This window comes from Pleurodeles waltl, chromosome 1_1 (genome assembly GCF_031143425.1).
Source record: "Pleurodeles waltl isolate 20211129_DDA chromosome 1_1, aPleWal1.hap1.20221129, whole genome shotgun sequence".
NCBI classification, from domain to species: domain Eukaryota; kingdom Metazoa; phylum Chordata; class Amphibia; order Caudata; family Salamandridae; genus Pleurodeles; species Pleurodeles waltl.
The window spans coordinates 306697869-306720310 of NC_090436.1; the positions used below are offsets into that span (position 1 = coordinate 306697869).

A 22442-nucleotide genomic window follows, 5' to 3' on the forward strand; every position below is an offset into this window, starting at 1 on the left:
CCAATAAAAATGATACCTCACTTGTGTGGGTAGGGGTTAAGGTAAGTACAGACCAGTTTCTAATAGACATATATATTGTTTACAGTTTACTATTTGTCCTGTGTAATTACTTAATGTGCACTCTATTTTAATTAAAATTTAACATGATTAAGTTTCGGTTTGCTTGACATTTTGCCTTTATGTGAATTCCTTTTAAGGATCTCACTAAGATGATATGCTCCTGCTTTTTTTCTTCTCAGCTTGGCTAAAGAATTCTTAAAGTCTGATTATTTATTTGTTGTTGTTGGACAAGTTGGCGGTGCCTGTAGCGATGTTGAGCAAATAATAATTCCAGTTGGCCAACATGGGAAAAAAGACAAATTGGTTGAAATCCTGCAAGGCTTGGGTAACTTTCCATGCGCCAATTACTGTTGTGATTTTCGTGGATCTCTATAAATATTTCATCTTTCAGTCTGTAATTTTGTGTTTAACACTAATTTACACCAGTCAAATGCTAGCTTTTAAATTATGTTGTCAGCTTTTCTGCACAGAACATGTACTCATGAAAATTTGCTTTGTCTAATTAAGTTTTCTTCCTATATGTTAATACCGTCTTTTGTATTCCTGCTGCTTTTTAATTTTTTAGGATAACCTTGCCGTCATTGATCCTCTGCATTAGAAAAAAGTTCTAGCTATCATAGAAGAAAGTGTTCAGTTCGCAAACTGGACAAAGGGTAGAAATGCATAGCTGAACTCTCCGTTTGAGTCTTGGAGAAAAGTTTTTATTCCGAAACTCCCTGATTAGATTTTTAGCTGGAGAAGCTGTCAATGCAATCTGATAGAAACATCTAGTTGCAGGTTTCTTACCTTAGAATTTTGCCCAAGCGTCAGTGTGGATCAGGAGATTGTTCTGGAGCAGTACCCCTGTAGGTCTCGTCAGTCTGCATCATCTGCATTGAACATCACATTGCGGTTCCTTTATAGGCACCACCCCAGCACAAATGTCAATTGTTTTCTTTCCATACTAGCCAGCGCTGATCCAGTTAAGAGCTACCCTTCAGACCGTTTTTGACTGGGCTTTTTTTTTTTTTTACTTATTGTCAAAGATTTTTGAGTGTCTACACACCTGGTGCATTGAGGATGTCTTTGTATAAGACTGGGTTCAAGCCCTGTAGGTCCTGTCACCGGGTGATGTCCACAACGGATCCGCACCTCATGTGCTTGTGGTGTCTGGAGTGTGACTACAACCCAAAGTCATCCTCCAAGTTCCAGGCCATGAATCCAAAGGAATTGAGGGATCAGTCCCTAAAGCATATGTTGGTGCTCGGCTCCGCATAGGTCCTGATCTCCATCAAAAGGAAGAAGCCCCCTCACCCCACCCCCTGTTTTGTTGCTGCACTCCAAGTCCTCGAGATCATTGGGTATGTCGAGACACAAGAAGAAGATGAAGATGAACAAGCATTGTAAGGAAATGCCACCTTGGCATGGTTACCCCCTAACTTTTTGCCTTTGCTGATGCTAAGTTATGATTTGAAAGTGTGCTGGGACCCTGCGAACCAGGCCCCAGCACCAGTGTTCTTTCCCTATACTTTACCTTTGTCTCCACAGTTGGCACAACCCTGGCACTCAGGTAAGTCCCTTGTAACTGGTACCCCTGGTACCAAGGGCCCTGATGCCAGGGAAGGTCTCTAATGGCTGCAGCATGTCTTATGCCACCCTGGGGACCCCTCACTCAGCACATACACACTGCCTCACAGCTTGTGTGTGCTGGTGGGTAGAAAATGACTAAGTCGACATGGCACTCCCCTCAGAGTGCCATGCCAACCTCACACTGCCTGTGGCATAGGTAAGTCACCCCTCTAGCAGGCCTTAAAGCCCTAAGGCAGGGTGCACTATACCACAGGTGAGGGCATATGTGCATGAGCACTATGCCCCTACAGTGTCTAAGCAAAACCTTCGACATTGTAAGTGCAGGGTAGCCATAAGAGTATATGGTCTGGAAGTTTGTCAAACACGAACTCCACAGTTCCATAATGGCTACACTGAAAACTTTGAAGTTTGGTATCAAACTTCTCAGCACAATAAATGCACACTGATGCCAGTGTGCAATTTATTGTAACATAAACCCAGAGGAAATCTTAGAGATGTCCCCTGAATACCTACTGACTTCTAGTATAGGCTGATAAGTTTCTGCCAGCCTATCACACACCAGACAGGTTGCTGGCCACATAGGGAGAATGCCTTTGTCACTCTGTGGCCAGGAACAAAGCCTGTACTGGGTGGAGGTGCTTCTCACCTCCCCCTGAAGGAACTGTAACACCTGGTGGTGAGCCTCAAAGGCTCACCCCTTCTGTTACAGCGCCCCAGGGCATCCCAGCTGGTGGAGATACCCGTCCCTATGGCCACTGCCACGACTTTTGGCCAGAAGGCTAGAGGAGATAATGAGAAACAAGGAGGAGTCACCCACCAGTCAGGACAGCCCCTAAGGTGTCCTGAGCTGAGGTGACCCCTGCCTTGAGAAATCCTCCATCTTGAGTTTGGAGGATTCCCGCAACAGGATTAGGGATGTGCCCTCCTCCTCACAGGGAGGAGGCACAAAGAGGGTGTAGCCACCCTTAAGGACAGTAGCCATTGGCTACTGCCCTCCCAGACCTAAACACCCCCTAAATTCAGTATTTAGGGGCTCCCCAGATCTCAGGAAATCGGATTCATGCAACCTCAAGAAACGAGAAGGACTGCTGACCTACAAGCCTGCAGAGAAGAAGGAAGGCGACAAATACTTTGGCCCCAGCCCTACTGGCCTGTCTCCAACTTCGAAAACCTGCTCCAGCGACGCATCAGACAGGGACCAGTGACCTCTGAAGCCTCAGAGGACTGCCCTGGACTAAAGGACCAAGAAACTCCTGTGAACAACGGCCCTGTTCAAAACCAGCAACTTCTTTGCAACAAAGAAGCAACTTCCAAAGACTTCACGTTTCCCGCCGGAAGCGTGAGACTCTACACTCTGCACCAGATGCCCCGGCTCGACCTGCAAAAAACGCAACACCTCAGGGAGGACTCCCCGGGGACTGCGAGCCCGTGAGTAACCAGAGATGACCCCCCTGAGCCCTCACAGCGACGCCTGCAGAGAGAATCCAGGGGCTCCCCCTGACCACGACTGCCTGTAACAAGGGACCCGGCGCCTGGAACCAACACTGCACCCGCAGCCCCCAGGACCTGAAGGAACCGAACCTCCACGCAGGAGTGACCCCCAGGCGACCCTCTGCCTTGCCCAGGTTGTGGCTGCCCCGAGAAGCCCCCCCTGTGCCTGCCTGCACCGCTAGAGTGACCCCCGGGTCCTGCCATTAAAACCTATACAAAACCCAACCCCTGCTTTGCACACTGCACCCGGCCGCCCCTGTGCCGCTGAGGGTGTGTTTTCTGTGCCTACTTGTGTCCCCCCAGTGCTCTACAAAACCCCCCTGGTCTGCCCCCCGAGGACGCAGGTACTTACCTGCTGGCAGACTGGAACCGGAGCACCCCTGTTCTCCATAGGCGCCTATGTGTTTTGGGACCCTCTTTGACCTCTGCACCTGACCGGCCCTAAGCTGCTGGTGTGGTAACTTTGGGGTTGCCTTGAACCCCCAACGGTGGGCTGCCTATGCCCCAGGACTGAGACTTGTAAGTGTTTTACTTACCTCCTAATCTAACCTTTACTTATCTCCCCAGGAACTGTTGATTTTTGCACTGTGTCCACTTAGAAAATAGCGTATTGCAATTTTTACAAAGACTGTACATGATATTGTTTCCATTCAAAGTTCCTAAAGTATCTTAAGTGAAGTACCTTACATTTAAAGTATTAACTGTAAATCTTGAACTTGTGGTTCTTAAAATAAACTAAGAAAATATATGTTCGGTGGCATGTGTAGCTGCAGATACACATGTTGTGCATAGTCCGCCGTCTGGTGTTGGGTCGGAGTGTTACAAGTTGTTTTTCTTCGAAGAAGTCTTTTCGAGTCACGAGACCGAGGGACTCCTCCTCCTTTGTTCCATTGTGCATGGGCGTCGACTCCATGTTAGATTGTTTTTTTTCCGCCATCGGGTTCGGACGTGTTCCTTTTCGCTCTGGGGTTCGGGACGGAAAGATAGTCATAACTTCGGAAAACTACGTCGGTATTGTTTAGTTCGGTATCGTGTTAGAATAGAATTGACACCGAATCGTGAAGAGCTCCGGTAGCCCTTCGGGGTAATTTCGATCCCCCGTCGGGGCCTGGTCGGCCCGACCGCGTGTAAGATCGACACTGATGGAACGGACCCCGTTCCGATTCTGTCCTAAATGCCACAATAAATTTCCATATACAGACCAACATTTGGTCTGTAACTTGTGCCTGTCGCCCGAGCACAAGGAAGAGACGTGTGAGGCCTGTCGTGCGTTTCGGTCCCGAAAAACGCTCCGTGACCGGCGAGCCAGAAGATTACAGATGGCGGCCACGCCGACAGGACAACGAGGGTTCGAGGAACAAGGAGAAGAAGAGGAAGCCTTCTCCATTCATGAATCGGACTCGGACGGATTCGACGTCGAAGAAACCGTGAGTAAGACGTCGAAGCAAGCACCACTCAAGAAAACAAACAAGGCCCAGGGGATGCCACTGCCAACAGGCCATGGCTCAACCCATAAAGTAGGTGACCGACCATCGGCACCGAAAAAGGCCGAACCGGTGCCGAGATCGTCCGACTCGGGTCGCGACACAGGCACGCAGCAATCTCGGGACCGAGACACTGCTGCCGAAAAAGATCGACGACGAGACAGCGGAACCGAAGCTGCTCGACGCAGAGACAGCGGCACCGAGGAGGATCGACGCCGAGAAGGCTCGACTCCGAAAAAGAGGAAATTCTCCTCGGAGCCGAAAACAAGCAAAGACACAGTTTCGGTGCCAAAACGACCGGCAACCGAACCGACTGCCAGCTCGTATTCAGAGGAACAATCACTGTCCTCTCAAATGCGCAAGCACAGATTTGAGGAAGAGTTGCAGACCACTGACGTGGACCACACACAAAAGAGGATCTTCATACAAAGTGGGACAGGGAAAATCAGCACCCTTCTCCCAATCAGGAGAAAAAGGAGACTCGAGTTCCAAACACAGGAACAAACACCACAAACAAAAGTGGTTAAAAAGGTAACCCCGCCACCCTCTCCTCCACCTGTAACTCATGTATCACCGGCACAGACTCCGTCACATTCACCGGCTCATACCACCATGAGCCAAGATGACCAAGACGCTTGGGACCTATACGACGCCCCAGTATCAGACAATAGTCCTGAGTCGTACCCTACCAAGCCCTCACCACCTGAGGACAGCACAGCGTATGCACAGGTGGTAGCTAGGGCAGCAGAGTTCCATAACGTGTCGTTACACGCAGAACCTGTCGAGGATGACTTCCTTTTCAACACCCTCTCTTCCACCCATAGCACCTACCAAAGCCTGCCTATGCTTCCAGGAATGCTAAGGCACGCAAAGCAGATCTTCAAAGAACCTGTCAAGAGTAGAGCGATAACTGCAAGGGTGGAGAAAAAATATAAAGCACCGCCCACGGACCCTACTTTTATCACCTCACAGCTGCCACCAGATTCAGTCGTGGTAGGGGCAGCTCGCAAGAGAGCCAACTCGCACACATCAGGCGAGGCACCACCTCCGGATAAGGAGAGCCGCAAGTTCGACGCGGCTGGGAAAAGGGTCGCAGTACAAGCTGCAAACCAGTGGCGCATCGCCAACTCTCAGGCGCTCCTAGCGCGATATGATAGAGCCCATTGGGACGAGATGCAGCATCTCATCGAGCATCTACCCAAGGAATTTCAGAAACGGGCAAAACAAGGGGTTGAGGAGGGACAAAACATCTCCAATAACCAAATACGCTCCTCTATGGACGCAGCGGACACAGCTGCAAGAACAATAAATACCGCAGTAACCATAAGAAGGCACGCATGGTTGCGCACATCTGGCTTTAAACCGGAAATACAGCAAGCGGTGCTCAATATGCCGTTCAATGAACAACAATTGTTTGGACCCGAAGTCGACACGGCAATTGAGAAATTGAAAAAGGACACTGACACAGCCAAGGCCATGGGCGCACTCTATTCCCCGCAGGGCAGAGGCACTTTCGGCACCTTCCGCAAAACAACCTTCAGAGGGGGGTTTCGGGGTCAAGCCACACAAGCCAGCACCTCACAATCTACACCGTCTACCTACCAAGGACAGTACCAAAGGGGAGGCTTTCGGGGCCAGTATAGAGGAGGACAATTCCCTAGAAACCGGGGAAAATTTCAAAGTCCAAAAACCCCTCCAACCAAACAGTGACTCACAAGTCACTCAACCCCTTCACACAACACCAGTGGGGGGAAGACTAAGTCAGTTTTACAAATCTTGAGAGGAGATAACAACAGACACTTGGATCTTAGCAATTATCCGACATGGTTATTGCATAGAATTTCTCCAACTCCCTCCAGATGTCCCACCAAAAACACATAATATGTCAAAACAACATCTAGACCTTCTAGAACTAGAAGTTCAAGCATTACTGCAAAAGGACGCAATAGAATTGGTACCATGTACACAAAAAAACACGGGAGTTTACTCACTGTACTTTCTAATACCAAAAAAGGACAAAACACTGAGACCAATCCTAGATCTCAGAACACTAAACACCTACATCAAATCAGACCACTTTCACATGGTCACGCTACAAGACGTGTTACCACTGCTAAAGCAACAAGACTACATGACAACCTTAGATCTAAAGGACGCGTATTTCCACATACCGATACATCCCTCGCACAGGAAATACCTAAGGTTCGTATTCAAGGGAATACATTACCAATTCAAAGTGTTGCCGTTCGGTATCACAACCGCACCAAGAGTATTTACAAAATGCCTAGCAGTAGTAGCTGCACACATCAGAAGGCAGCATATACACATATTCCCGTACCTAGACGATTGGCTAATCAAGACCAACTCCCTCACAAAGTGTTCACACCACACAGATTATGTCATACAAACCCTCTACAAACTCGGTTTCTCCATCAACTATACAAAATCTCACATTCTGCCGTGCAAAACACAGCAATACTTAGGAGCGACAATCAACACAACAAAGGGAATAGCCACTCCAAGTCCACAAAGGGTTCAAAATTTTCACAAGGTTATACAAGCCATGTATCCAACACAAAAGATACAGGCAAAGACGGTATTAAAACTCCTAGGCATGATGTCCTCATGCATAGCCATTGTCCCAAACGCAAGACTGCACATGAGGCCCTTACAACAGTGCCTAGCATCACAGTGGTCACATGCACAGGGTCACCTTCTAGATCTGGTGTTGATAGACCGCCAAACATACATCTCGCTTCTATGGTGGAACAGTATAAATTTAAACAAAGGGCGGCCTTTCCAAAACTCAGTGCCACAATACATGATAACAAACAGATGCTTCCATGACAGGGTGGGGAGCACACCTCAATCAACACAGCATCCAAGGACAATGGGACGTACATCAAAGAAAGCTGCATATAAATCACCTCGAATTGTTAGCAGTATTCCTAGCGTTGAAAGCATTTCAACCCATCATAACCCACAAATACATTCTTGTCAAAACAGACAACATGACAACAATGTATTATCTAAACAAACAGGGGGGAACACACTCGACACAGCTGTGCCTCCTGGCACAAAAAATATGGCAATGGGCAATTCACAACCACATTCGCCTAATAGCACAATTTATTCCAGGGATCCAAAATCAACTAGCAGACAATCTCTCTCGAGATCACCAACAGGTCCACGAATGGGAGATTCACCCCCAAATTCTAAACACTTACTTCAAAATTTGGGGGACACCTCAAATAGACCTATTTGCAACAAAGGAGAACGCAAAATGCCAAAACTTCGCATCCAGGTACCCACACAGGCAGTCTCAAGGCAATGCTCTATGGATGAACTGGTCAGGGATATTTGTGTACGCTTTTCCCCCTTTCCCTCTCCTTCCATATCTAGTAAACAAATTGAGTCAAAACAAACTCAAACTCATACTAATAGCACCAACATGGGCAAGACAACCTTGGTACACAACACTACTAGACCTGTCAGTAGTACCCCATGTCAGGTTGCCCAACAGACCAGATCTGTTAACACAACACAAACAACAGATCAGGCATCCAAACCCAGCATCGCTGAATCTAGCAATCTGGCTCCTGAGATCCTAGAATTTGGACATTTAAACCTCACCCAAGAATGTATGGAAGTCATAAAACAAGCTAGAAGACCATCCACTAGACACTGCTATGCAAGCAAATGGAAAAGATTTGTTTGCTACTGCCATAATAATCAAGTTCACCCATTACATGCATCTCCAAAGGATATAGTGGGATACTTGCTACATTTACAGAAATCAAATCTAGCCTTCTTTTCCATAAAGATACACCTCGCAGCAATATCTGCATACCTGCAAATTACCCATTCAACTTCACTATTTAGGATACCTGTCATTAAAGCGTTTATGGAAGGCCTGAAAAGAATTATACCACCAAGAACACCACCTGTTCCTTCATGGAACCTCAACATCGTCTTAACAAGACTCATGGGCCCACCTTTTGAACCCATGCACTCTTGCGAAATGCAATTCTTAACGTGGAAGGTTGCATTTCTCATTGCCATCACATCTCTAAGAAGAGTAAGTGAAATTCAGGCGTTTACTATACAAGAACCTTTTATTCAAATACACAAAAATAAGGTGGTCCTAAGAACCAATCCAAAATTTTTACCAAAAGTTATTTCACCGTTCCACTTAAATCAAACGGTAGAACTACCAGTGTTCTTCCCACAGCCAGACTCAGTAGCTGAAAGGGCACTACATACATTAGACATCAGAAGAGCACTAATGTACTACATTGACAGAACAAAAGAAATTAGAAAAACAAAACAACTGTTTATTGCATTTCAAAAACCTCATATAGGAAACCCAATATCAAAACAGGGTATAGCCAGATGGATAGTTAAGTGCATCCAAACCTGCTACCTTAAAGCAAAGAGAGAACTGCCCATTACACCAAGGGCACATTCAACCAGAAAGAAAGGCGCTACCATGGCCTTCCTAGGAAACATTCCAATGAACGAGATATGTAAGGCAGCCACATGGTCTACGCCTCACACATTTACTAAGCACTACTGTGTAGACGTGCTATCCGCACAACAAGCCACAGTAGGTCAAGCCGTACTAAGAACTTTATTTCAGACTACTTCCACTCCTACAGGCTGAGCCACCGCTTTTGGGGAGATAACTGCTTACTAGTCTATGCACAACATGTGTATCTGCAGCTACACATGCCACCGAACTGAAAAGGTCACTTACCCAGTGTACATCTGTTCGTGGCATTAGTCGCTGCAGATTCACATGTGCCCACCCGCCTCCCCGGGAGCCTGTAGCCGTTTGGAAGTTATCTTCAACATTTGTATATTTGTAAATATATTACTTAAACCTTATTTGGTACATACTTATTCATTCCATTGCATGGGCACTATTACTAACATACACAACTCCTACATCACCCTCTGCGGGGAAAACAATCTAACATGGAGTCGACGCCCATGCGCAATGGAACAAAGGAGGAGGAGTCCCTTGGTCTCGTGACTCGAAAAGACTTCTTCGAAGAAAAACAACTTGTAACACTCCGACCCAACACCAGACGGCGGACTATGCACAACATGTGAATCTGCAGCGACTAATGCCACGAACAGATGTACACTGGGTAAGTGACATTTTCATTTTCAATATAAAAAACCTATTTGCCTAGAGTAAGTCTTTGAGTGTGTGTTCCACATTTATTGCCTGTGTGTGTAGAACAAATGCTTAACACTATCATCTGATACGCCTACTGCTCGACCACACTACCACAAAATAGAGCATTAGAATTATCTCTTTTTGCCACTATCTTACCTCTAAGGGGAACCCTTGGACTCTGTGCACACTATTTCTTACTTTGAAATAGTATTTACAGAGCCAATTTCCTACACAAGGTATCATCAACGAACAGCAAACAAGGTGTCTTGATAACTCCCAATTTCGGGTGGTCATTTGAGCTATCAAATGAGTACGGGATACAGGCATTTAGAAAAAATAAGAAAGGAGTTGGAGCCAAAACACATCCCTGCCTAACACCTTTCTGTATGGGCAACTCGTCAGATAGCTCTCCGTCCTTCCCCCACCTTACTCTAGCAAAACTTCCTGAGTGCAGCATGCAAATCAAATTTAACAAGGTGCCCGGGACTCCAATTTTTGCCAGTGACTCCCATAGCTTGGGACAGGGTACCAGATCAAAAGCAGATCTGAGATCAACAAAGGCGACGAACAGCCTACCACCATCCAGGTCCACCACCTTCCATTTGATTGTAAGAAAGCGGAAGACCTGGTCCACCGTGGCCGTCCCTCACCTAAAGCCCGCCTACAAGTGGCATAGGGCGCCATTCTCTTCCATCCAGGCTCTAAGCCTACCCAAAACCTGGAAGGAAAGAATTTTCTGGAGATTATCTAAAAGGCTGATCAGTCTATAATTTCCCGGAGCTGATTTGTCTCCTTTTTAGGGTCGAGCCTGTGTTGCATGCGCTCGCGCATGCGTATCGCAGCGAGACGCTTTAGTATTTAAAAAAGGGCTCGGAGCCCTGTCAACTTCACGTCAGTGTTTTTTATTGGTTCGTGGGCTTGCCTAATAAAATCTGCTTGCTTTCATTAGTCGAAGGCATGCATACGTCATGCCTTTTCCGGTAGCTAGCCCTCCTCCAGCGCAGCGACCAAGTACAGAAAACATGCGAGGCTCGCTGTTTTCCATCGAGCTTGTGGACTTCTTTTTCTCTCATTTACAAGCCGGATCTCGCTTGGCAGAAGTCGAGCGCTTTACATAGTTAATTTAACTTTTTCGTGTTTCGTACATAAATGCACTTTTGCCCGATAGGTGAAAAGTCGGGTTAGGAGTTTACAACGCGATCAGCTCTAACATGAACTAACGTGACACCCGTTGCATTGCAAATGCTTGTAATAAACGCCCGCTGCCTTAATGGAGGATCAAACAGAGCTGTGGAGGTGATATAATCTATTGTCTTTTGGGCTCTTTCCATGGCGGCCACTTTATATATGCAGCGGCAGCAGAATGTATCACAGTGGTTGACATTTTATAACAGCAGTTTATAAATTTTACTAGCAAGTATTGCCTGAAAATCACCGGGCTCATTCCACCGCTGCTTTTATTACTCTAAATCTGACCACCGATAAACTGCGCACCGCTTTACTCGAAATGCATTTAAAAAATGTGATTCTGCAGAGTTGGGCAGAGCAAATGCAAGGTAAAGGTTTGCGCCCTTATTTGCTTCTCAGGTTTTTCATAAACAGAATTGGACGCGTTAATGTGAAACTGACTGGTGGCTGCACTTCCTGCTAAATGGTTTACCACGGACATGCCCCGTAAATTGTGCAGTTGTCTTCCTATTTCCGTAACTCAGTGCACATTCTGTTGCCTATAACAACTTAGTTTTGGCAGGTCGTTGTTTTTGCTTCTCTGTGTTGACAGGTAAAGGCAGGGCTCTCACAGCGCCATCCTACAATACATTCAAATGGATTCTCGGGGCTGCTCAACATTTAGCACCTACATTTATGCATGAGTCTGTGATTAAAACAGGAACTGCAGTGTAACTGCAAAACAATAAATCACATTGTGGCGGATTTACCAACCTCTCCCCCAAACCTCACAGTCGTGTTTCCTTTTCTTTACACAAAACAGTCTTTTTAAAATCGTTCAAGAGCCCAGTAGAATCTCTATAAATTGTATTAAAGAAAAAAGTGAAGCCATATGCGAGTAGATGCATTGCCACGTCACTTATAACGAGAGAGGTGTTTTTATTTGCGATATTTGTTATCGGACCTGCAATCAAAGGCAATTCTTTATTTATTGAAGCCAGTGGCGTAACGCAAAATGATGACGCACCCTTGACCCGGTAGATGTGAAAATATTCATTGGTCTCTGGCTGAATGAGGGGCCGTAGAAAAATTAGGGGACCCCGAAGGGTTGGGGGGCTTCGTGCACTGAGGAGCTGCACGTGTCTGCGTTACGCCCCTAACTGAAACTCGGAAAGCACTACATGAGTTACGATCAGGGTTGGATTGGGGCCACAAATATGCCCGGGTAGTCAAAAAAAAAAAGTGGCCCACATTTGCAGATCCCAACCTTTCGCAAAACACTTTTTAGTTAGGGGCATGGACCTAATGTTCGTAAACATTTGCAGCACTAAAAGTATTTTAAACCTTATAGGGCCTGTAACGTTTGTCAAGACTGGAAACAAAATTATTCCACATTATTCTCTTGGGTGTTCTTGGAATATTTCTCACCCTGAGATTCCCTGAGAGTCCTCTTCATCCTCAGGCCTTTTACACTCATGGCTTTTTAGATATGTGCAGTACTTTTATACTACGTAAGAGAGGTCCCGTAGTGTAGTGTAGTGTGCAGAAACAGGCAAAAGGCGCATCGTTCCTTTTTTAGGGTCGAGCCTGTGTCGCATGCGCTTGCGCATGTGTTTCACTGAGCGAGACGCTTTAGTAATTATAAAGGGCTCGGAGCCCTGTCCACATCACGTCAGTGTCTGTCATTGGCTTGTGGACTTGCCTGTTAGAATCTGCTTGATTTCATTAGTGGAAGGCATGCACATGTCATGCCTTTTCCGGTGGATAGCCCTCCTCAAGCGCATCGACCAAGTACAGAAAACATGTGAGGCTCGCTGTTTTCTGTCTGGCTCGTGAACTACTTTTTCTCTATTTTCCCAGTGCAATCTCGCTTGGCAGAAGTTGATCGCTTTACAAAATTCGGCCCTGTTACACAGTTAATTGCACTTTTTCGGGTTAGGTACATAAATGCACTTTTGCCGATAGGTTTCATTACCAGTGAAAAGTCGGGTTAGGAGTTTACAACGCTCTCAGCTCTTAACACGAGCAAACGCGAGACCCGTTGTATTGCAAATGCTTGTTTGTAGATGGGGACAATCATTGCACCCTTCCATGAATGGGGAAAGATGTTGCTCTCCAGAATAGCATTTGAGATTCTATTAATATAGGGCCCCATAGTATCAAATCAGACTTATACAGGTCAGATGGGATCCCGCCTAGCCCAGGAGCCTTCCCTGATTTTTGGGTCATATTAGCTGCCTCTGTTTCTTTCCTAGTGAACGGTGCGATAACACCTGCCCCATCGAACTTATCTATGTATGCAACCTCTATATCCGCTGAAGAAGCAGAATCCTGGCTGTAGAGTTTAGTGGAATAAGAGATACGAGTCTTTGCAGGGATGTGGCAATCAGGCCTAGAGCTCAGATTTCGTCCTCCTTGGGAAACCAGGGACCAAAATGGCTTTGCATGTGAATCCTTGGCTGCTACCAGCAAATCTTGCCATATATCCTTCTCCCACTGGGCCTTACTAGACTTAATTACAGCAGCCTAGTCACGCCTTACCATCATTATGGCAGGGCTATCCTGTTGTCTAACTGCTTCAAAAAGGCCATGCTTGGCCCTCCTGCAGGCATTGTTAAACCATGGATTTAATTTGAGCGCTCTATGCCTCTTGCCTCCCCTATTTTCCCTAATAAAAAGGGCCTTTAGGGAAGCAAAGAGCTCAACATGTTTGCCCATGATTTGATCAGCAGAATAGGGGTTGGATACAGGAGCAACTATATACCTAGAAACCAAATCAGACATTTGAGCTACTAGGGCTCCTTTGTTCGTGAAAACCTCCCATCTTAATATACGCTGTTTGCTAGCCACCTCCAGGGAGGGCATGACACTGATCTTGGTTATTTGGCCCAGAACCAGGAAACCACCTAACACACTCTAACAAAAGGGGGAAGTGATCACTATAGCATTGGTCTCCCACTTTAGTGTCCTTAATTTCCTGGCATCAATTAGCAGATCTGAAGGAAAACGCCCATTCCTGGCCAAAGGCCATATAGCAGCATTAGCTCAATAATCTGCAATACCCTTGGGCTAGATTTAGGCTTGTTTCTCGCCATGGAAAAGGATGGAATTCCCCATGTTGCATCCTCTTCCTGGATTAACTCTGCAAATAGGGATTTGGGCTCTAGGGAAGCGTTAAAGTCGCCGGCTATGATAACAAAATGCGAGGGAAGTAGGTCAGCCACAAGTGTATTTAGCAGGGATATAGTTTCTGAGATTTTACTAGAGGGACCTGGTCTATTTTATGGGTTAACACACAAAAACGGTGGACCCATTTTTGATTTAAATGAAACTGACAAAATATCAGGTGAAATCACGTAGATTTCCTTCACTTCCCCTACCTCGGAAATCTTTACCCACGTAATAAGACCCCCTCCTGCCCTCCCTGCAGTTGAAGGAATGGCTTCTTTACAGAATGAAATATACCCTTTTCTGTATGCATTCGTAGTAGCCAATGTTTCCTGGAAAAGACAAAGACTACAGGAGTCAATAAGAGAACCCCAATCCAGATCACAAATCTTGTTCTGTAAACCCGCTATATTCCAGGAAATTAAAGAGTGGAGAGGCCTAGGTCTAGGTCTCGCAACCTTATAGCGAGGGACTAAGGGCAGGGTTGCTAAGTCATCTATTATCCCTGGCCTCCCGTCCTGAGTGGCACCCCCCACGATCCTCCAAGTTCCTACATAAGTTCCCATCCTCGTACAGTGGAATAATATTCGGGGTGGGGCTATTGCTTCTTTCAGTCAATCAATATCTGATAGATTAGAACTTGGCATTTTGTTTGGAGATTTTGAACGCTTGCCCTGAGTCTCACACTTCCTCCAGGGAGTATCCGCAGAAAGGGCCGTTGGAATAGGAGAAAAAGGCTCGACAGAGCCCGTAATAGCAACCCCACTTTTGGGGGTAGCAGATGATTCCTTAGCTAGGATATCCCCAGTGGGACAGTTTGTTTGAAGAACAATATTCCATCCATTGCGTAATGGGTTCCGGGCCTCCAGGTATATCAGGCCTTTAACCAGGTCAGGGTTAACTAGAACTGGCTCAACAGTATCCCGGTGGCCTTGCTTGCCTATATGGCGCTTAACAAAAGTGATATCTGAGTGGATAATGGAGCCACATTTCCTGATATGCCTTATCCAGTGGGTGGCTTTGTTCCTTAATGACAGACTATCATCGTACGTATTTGCTACTAATTTCGGGACGTTGTGCATATAGATTGAATGGTCACTTTTGTAGTTGTTGTTTGTCCCTATAGGTTGCCTAACAAGGGTATTCCGTGGCTTTCCTATGCCGGAGCTAGACTGCAAAAATGGATGCTACGGCTAGGTGCTCTGGGGGCTTTTGCAAATCCCAATGATGGTCCTGTTTTGGTCAATAGTTTGAGTCCCACGATGGATTTCTTGCTCCAATCTTTAGCAGTAGGTAGGGTGGATTTAAAGCTCTTTTCATACGGAATCTCCCCACCCCTCTTCTCTACCTCAGGGGGAAGTAAGGTCAGAGCCTCAGACATCATTTGTTTTAGGTCCATGATTAGATTGACCACTTGTATCTGGAAATTCCTATCCATAACCTGACTGCTTTACATTAGAAAATTGTGATCCGCACAACCTTTCTCTGGGTTTTGATCAAGGTCTCCTTATGCAGAAGAGCAATTGGAACAGGGTATGTCATGCACTGTAATAATTCCATCAGCAGCACCCACATCTACCGTTTGTGTGAGACTTTGGCTTTTAGCCCCTAGATCAGCTGCATCATCCAACCCCTTTGCAATTATCGAGTTTAAGGCGAGATCCATGCAGCTAGCTGGCTTTCCCCTTTTAGAGGCTGTAGGCCTGAAAAAGGATGAAAAGGGGGCACTGGTTGATCCTTTTGTAGCTCAGGTCTCCTTCCCATTTAACATAGACTCCACCCCTTCGATCGGTATCAATTTAGTTGGTGGCACAGTTGGAATAATCTCTTTAAGTTTTTATGGGATTTAGGAATTTTGGATGATGTGACTGCTGTCGCAGAACTCTCTTGTTCTTTAGGCTTCCCCATTTTGTAATTAATATCGAAAGAACCGATAGATATAGCCAGAAACAAGTATAATGTCAGGCCAGAAAACGTCTAGTTTAAGATTATCCTGGAAGCTGAATCCAGAGACACGGAGTCCCCAAACAGGGCTGCACAAAAGCACAGCAAGTAATCAGTTTAACCCTAATCCTTCATGTATGTCTTGAGCAAGTCAATCTGGCAACACTCCGGGGAATGTAATGATAAAAAAAAGCTAGCAGTGCCCTAGAATAAGCACTGCAATGAATTTACACCAGTACAGGGCGGCAGGGAAAATTGTAGACTCGCCTCACCTCAAGTACCTTAAATAATGTAAAGTGGTAAGAGTTTAAATAGCGGTGTTCCAGGATGGGTACCGCAATGGGGCTTCATTCTGACACAAACACGCGTATTGGGAGTCCCGTGCAATCTTGTGATGCCACAATTCAGTTCCTTTCCGTGGGGTGGTGAGGTGCGAGCGTAACAGCAATGTGAGTGCACCTCACTTCAGATAAATATGTTCATCCTTCCTCTTTGTGTTGCCCGGCCCTGACACGTCTGCTCAAGGGAGCACTGAAGGGCTAGGGCGGAAGCGGCTTCCCGTGGTGGTTGGTCCACGGACCCCAGCACAATCCCTCACTCACCTCTGCCCCTCCCGACGGTCAGGTCCCAGGTCCTCCAGCCAACTCCCAGGCACCTCCTCCGGGCTCGCCCTCCCTGTCCTACATCGCGCTCCCTCACTGGGTAGTTTCTGCTACCACAAATCTGGGTCCCACTCTGCTCTGACCCATTCTTCCTGGATCTGATCACCGGCTTAGACGCAGGCAAACCTCGCTCCCACTGCAACTTTGCCTTGTCTCTGCCACCTTCCTGAAAAATAGTCAATTTTTTTTTTAAAAAACAGTTTCTAATGACAATTTTTTAAATTTTGTTGTGTGATCAGGTATTGGCTGAGTAGGCCAGCATATGCTTAGATCCCACTGCTGCCACCAATGTAGGAAGTTGGCTCTGTATATACTATCTCAAAGTGAGAGATAATGTGCACAGAGTCCAAGGGTTCCATTTAGAAGTTGATAGTGGCAATAATAGATAAAACTAACGCTCTATTTGTGGTAGTGTGGTCAAGCAGTAGGCTTATCAGAGGGAAGTGTTAAGCATTTTTTGTACGCACACAGGCAATCAATGACAACATACACTCAGTCTTAACTCCAGGGCAATAGGTTTTTATGTAGAAAAATATTATTTTCTTAATTTATTTTAGAACCACAAGATTAATAATTCAAGTAAATTCATAAACTGTAAGGTACTTGGCATAGGTAAGTGTGGAACTTTGCAGTAAAACAGTAAGGTGCACAGTTTTGGCAAAAAGGGCAATAAGCTATTTCAAAAGTGGACACAGTGCAATAATCAACAGTTCCTGGGGGAGGTAAGTACAAGTTAGTTTAGCAGGTAAGTAACGCACTTACAAGTTCAGTCTCCAGGGCATAGTCAGCCCACTGTTGGGGGTCCAAGGCAACCGCAAACACCCAGCACCAGCAACACAGGGACGGTCAGGTGCAGAGGTCAAAGTAGGGCCCAAATAACATAGGTGCCTATGGAGACTAGGGGTGCTACAGTTCCGGACTGCTGGCAGGTAAATACCTGTGTCCTCGAGGAGCAGACCCGTGGGGTTTTGTAGAGCACTGGGGGTGGGGGGGATCACAAACAGGCACACAAAAAACACCCTCAGCGGCACAGGGGCGGCTGGATGCTATGTACAAAGTCGGTTTCGGGTTCAGTATTGAAATTAATGGAGGGACGGGGTCACTCTGGCGATACAGGCAGGGCACAGGGGGGCTTCTCGGGCCAGCCACCGACTGAGCAACGATGAGGGCTTCCTGCTGGTCACTCCTACACTCCGGTAGTTGATTTCTCTCGGACCTGGGGGCTGCGGGTGCAGTGCCTCTACCAGGCTTCGGGTTCTTTGTTACTGGGCAGTTGTGGTCAGTGGGAGCCTCTGGATTCTCTCTGCAGGCTTCCCCCTGGGGGACAAGGAGGTGGTCTCAGGGTTTCCACGTCGTTGGTGTCACCTCGGGATCCTCGCTGCAGTGCTGGTTTCTCTGGACACAAGCCGGGTGCGTCCGGTTCAGAGCGTTGGGGGCTCACACTTCAGGAGGGAGGTGGGATTCTGTTTATAGATGGTTTCTTCTTTGTTGCTTTGGGCAGAGTCTGTGTCTACAGGAGTTTCTTGGTCCAAGCAGGGCCATTTTGACACAATCCGTGACATTGATGGAACCAAGGCTTGTTGGACGAATCCAGCGCTGCAACTCGCCTGCATCCAACATCTCGACGTGGGACATCCTTTGCATCACAGAGGAACCCGCAGCCATCTTCTTTGGTGCTCTTTTGCAGACTTCTTCCAACCGGAGAATCCTTTTTTGCACAATCTTCTAGGTTGGCAGGGGCTCCTGTCTTTTCTGAAATCTTCTGCGGCTTCTGGACTTCGTCTCCTCTCTTCACCGGCTTCAGGTCCAGGAATCCACCATTTGTTGCTTGCAGTCTTGTTTGGTTCTTGCAATAACTTTCTTCCTCAGGTTCCTAGATTCATAAGAGTCCTCCCCGATTCTGGTGTGCCTAGAGCTAGGATTCCTGCCACCACGGGGTGCTAACCCCCAAATCCTGTCTTTCACTCTCCACTGCCAAGGCTTCCCTATCTTGGGCCACCTGTTTCTGCTGTAGCCTCAGCTTGGCCTCCTCCAACCTTAGTTTCCTAAGCTCCCTGTCTAAGGAATCTTCCCCTGAGGTAGAGCAGTGGGTCCCCTCAGATACTGAGGAGACATGGGTATGGACAGAGGATGACCTATCCCTCCTACTGGGGACTTTCTTGACCTTCCCTCTAGGAGTAAAGGTGGGCCTACTGTCATGACCCGCCCACCCCCCTTCTCACTTCCTGTAGTGCTTGTAACAGGGCTGTGGTGTTCCCCAGGTTCTTCATGACCCTCCCCAGTGTAGCCTAAATGTGCCCCGTCTAGGACTGGAGGGTCAGTTTCTACTTCCTCCTCCTTCTGGCTGCCTGCATTATCCTGGTCAGCCTTGGAGAGTAACACTAGCAACCCTATAAGCAGACTCTCACAGGGATTTCTCCATGTCTTCAGTTTTCTAGAGGTACACATCTCCCTCAGCTCTTAAAAGGTAAAACCCTCATAGTGAGAGTCTGGGGCCTGAGCCCGAGAGTAGTGCTCAACTGAAGACATTCTTGCTAGAGTAAGGTAGGTGTACCTAACTACTCCAACAACTAGGCTCCCTGGGAAAGTTTGGAGCAAGGCTGTGCTAGACCCCTTGCTTACCCAAACTTAGGAGACTAGAAATCCTGACAACTAGGTACCTACCAGCTAGTGCTAGTCGTTCCTGTTGAAAGTGACTAGTGACAAAGGGGTAAGGCAATTGAAAGTATCTTACCCCACGGCTGAACCACCAATGTAGGAAGCTGGCCTGGTGTGTGGTGAGCATCTATGGTGTTATCACCTTATACCAGGTCCAGGTATCCCTTATTAGTGAAGTGTAGGCGTTTTCGAGGAAGCCAGGGCTCTTTAGAGGTAGCTGTGGATGAGCAACTAAGACTTATCTAAGAGACATGCAAAGCTTATGCAATGCTACTATACTCACAAAGCAGCTACACACATGAAAGAACCACACCATGTTAAAAAACTAAAGGAACTTTATTATGGTAGCACAAATACTAAAATACTGTATAGGCAATACCCCCACTTGAGTTAAGCAAACACATTATTATATACACATTAGCAATCAGTAAATAACATAGAAAGCAATAGGCATTGGTAAAAGCAATAGCAAACAGTGAGGGCCCTAGGAGAGGGCCAAACCATATACTAAAAAAGTGGAATGTGAAAGGCAGTCCCCCACCCAAGGAAGTGGAATTAGTCAAGGGGGACTGGAGAAACTGGAAATCCCAAGAGGTGAGTACCAGAGTGACCCCCAGCAACCAGGATAGAAGAGGTAAGTATCTGGTTTTCCCCAAAACCAACAGGAGGACTTTGGAAAAGGACTGTGCATGACCCAGACCAGACTGAAAGAAACCAAAGGGGGATCCTGACAGAAGGGGAGCTGCAAAACAAGGGGTCCAAGTCCAGTTCGTTATGGAGTGTCCGGCTGTGGCAGGGGACACTACCCACCCTTCTGTGGATGCTGGGCCAGGTCGACGGTGAATAAAGAAAGTCAGCAGTGCAGCACAGGAGTTCCATAAGTGATGCAAGTGATGTCCTAGGTCGGCGGTCGTGATGCAGTCAGTGGTGCTGGAAAACCACCAACAGGCCTTGGCAAATGTAAGAGCCGGAGAAGGTTTTGCAAAGTCTGAAGAGGACAAGCCAGGTTCAGGTGACTCAACCCAAGGAGGGGAGTCTGAGGTCACCCTCAACAGCAGCTGGGAGAGTCACAAGAAGAGGAGACAGTCCCCACAGGCGACCCACGGGCAGCAAGCACAAGAGTGACAGTGAGGCCCACGTCGCTGAAGCAGCAGGTAGGACACTGTGCTTTGCAGGAAGAAATGCTGGGTGCTGGGGCTACACAGAGCATGTAGATCCCTTGCAGGGGGGACAAACAAACCTTGGTAGCTGCAAGAGTCACGGTGCACAGGGGTACTGTCCTGAAAGGAGAAGCAAGGGCTTACCCTCTCCCAAGTTGGCCAGCTGGCAGAGAGGACCAAGTAGACCCCTCCAGATAACCACCTGTGATTAAGGATTGTAGTAGGCTGGCCGGGCTTGTAGTGGGTACCAGAGGTACTTACACCTTGTGCCAGGTCCAGCTATCCATTATTAGTGTAGAAGAGGTGTTTCTAGCAGCTTAGGCTGATAGAAGGTAGCTATAGCAGAGCAGCTTAGGCTGAACTATGCACAATATCATAAGAAAACACAATACATAGATATACTAAAAATAAAGGTACTTTATTTTTATGACAATATGCCAAAAGTATCTCAGTGAGTACCCTCCGTATGAGGATGCCAAATATACCCAAGATATATGTACACAATACCAAAAATATGCAGTAATAGCAAAAGGAAGTAATGCAAGCAGTGTAAAGTTACAATAGATTGCAATAGGAGCACTTTAGGTATAGGGGCAACACAAACCATATACTCCAAAAGTGGAATGCGAACCACGAATGGACCCCAAACCTTTGTGAGCTTGTAGAGGGTCGCTGGGACTGTAAGAAAACAGTGAGGGTTAGAAAAATAGCCCACCCCAAGACCCTGTAAGGTAGGTGTAAAGTGCACCTAGAACCCCCAGAGAGCACAGAAGTCGTGATAGGGGGATTCTGCAAGGAAAACCAACACCAGCAAAGCAACAACAGTGGATTTCCTGACCTGAGTACCTGTAAGACAAGGGGACCAAGTCCAAGACAGTGTCGAGAGTGGGCAGATGCCCAGGAAATGCCAGCTGAGGGTGCAAGGAAGCTGCCACCGGATGAAGAAGCTTTGTGTTCAGCAAGAACGAAGAGGACTAGGAACTTCCCCTTTGGAGGATGGATGTCCCACGTCGTGAAGAAGCTTGCAGAGGTGTTCCCACGCAGAAAGACCGCAAACAAGCCTTGCTCGCTGCAATGGTCGCGGTTAGGGTTTTTGGATGCTGCTGTGGCCCAGGATGTTGCCACTTGGATGAGGAGACAGAGGGGGCGCCCAGCAAGTCAGGGAGCCCTCACAGAAGCAGGCAGCACCCGCAGAAGTACCGGATCAGGCACTTAGAAGAGGAGTGAACCGGAGTCCACCTGAAATCAGAAAAGGGAGTCCCATGACGCCCGAGGACAACTCAGAAGGTTGTGCACTTCAGGCTAGAGTGTCGGGGACCCAGGCTTGGCTGTGCACGAAGGAAATCCTGGAAGAGTGCACAGGAGCCGGAGTAGCTGCAAATCACGTGGTACCCAGCAATGCAGTCTAGCGTGGGGAGGCATGGACTTACCTCCACCAAACTTGGACTGAAGAGTCACTGGACTGTGGGAGTCACTTGGACAGAGTTGCTGAGTTCCTGGGACCACGCTCGTCGTGCTGAGAGGGGACCCAGAGGACCGGTGATGCAGTCTTTTGTTGCCTGCGGTTGCAGGGGGAAGATTCCGTCGACCCACGGGAGATTTCTTCAGAGCTCCTGGTGCAAGAAGGAGGCAGGCTACCCCCAGAGCATGCACCACCAGGAAACAGGTGAGAAAGCCGGCAGGATGAAGCGATATAAGGTTGCAGTAGTCGTCTTTGCTACTTTGTTGCGGTTTTGCAGGCGTCCTGAGCAGTCAGCGGTCGATCCTTTGGCAGAAGGTGAAGAGGGAGATGCAGAGGAACTCTGGTGAGCTCTTGCATTCGGTATCTGAAGAATTCCCCAAAGCAGAGACCCTAAATAGCTAGAAAAGGAGGTTTGGCTACCTAGGAAGGAGG

The 22442-nt window shown here is 47.3% G+C and overlaps 1 protein-coding gene across 7 annotated transcripts in view; it reads left to right on the top strand.

Annotated features, from left to right (window-relative positions):
• Window positions 1–22442, top strand: part of DDX4 (DEAD-box helicase 4) — a 1597047-nt gene that overhangs the window by 1385500 nt on the left and 189105 nt on the right. For all 7 annotated transcript variants that reach the window (XM_069222170.1, XM_069222215.1, XM_069222206.1 and 4 more), the window contains one exon: window positions 240–385. In XM_069222170.1, coding sequence (XP_069078271.1) covers window positions 240–385 — 146 coding nt within the window. The remainder of the gene's footprint in view (window positions 1–239; window positions 386–22442) is intronic.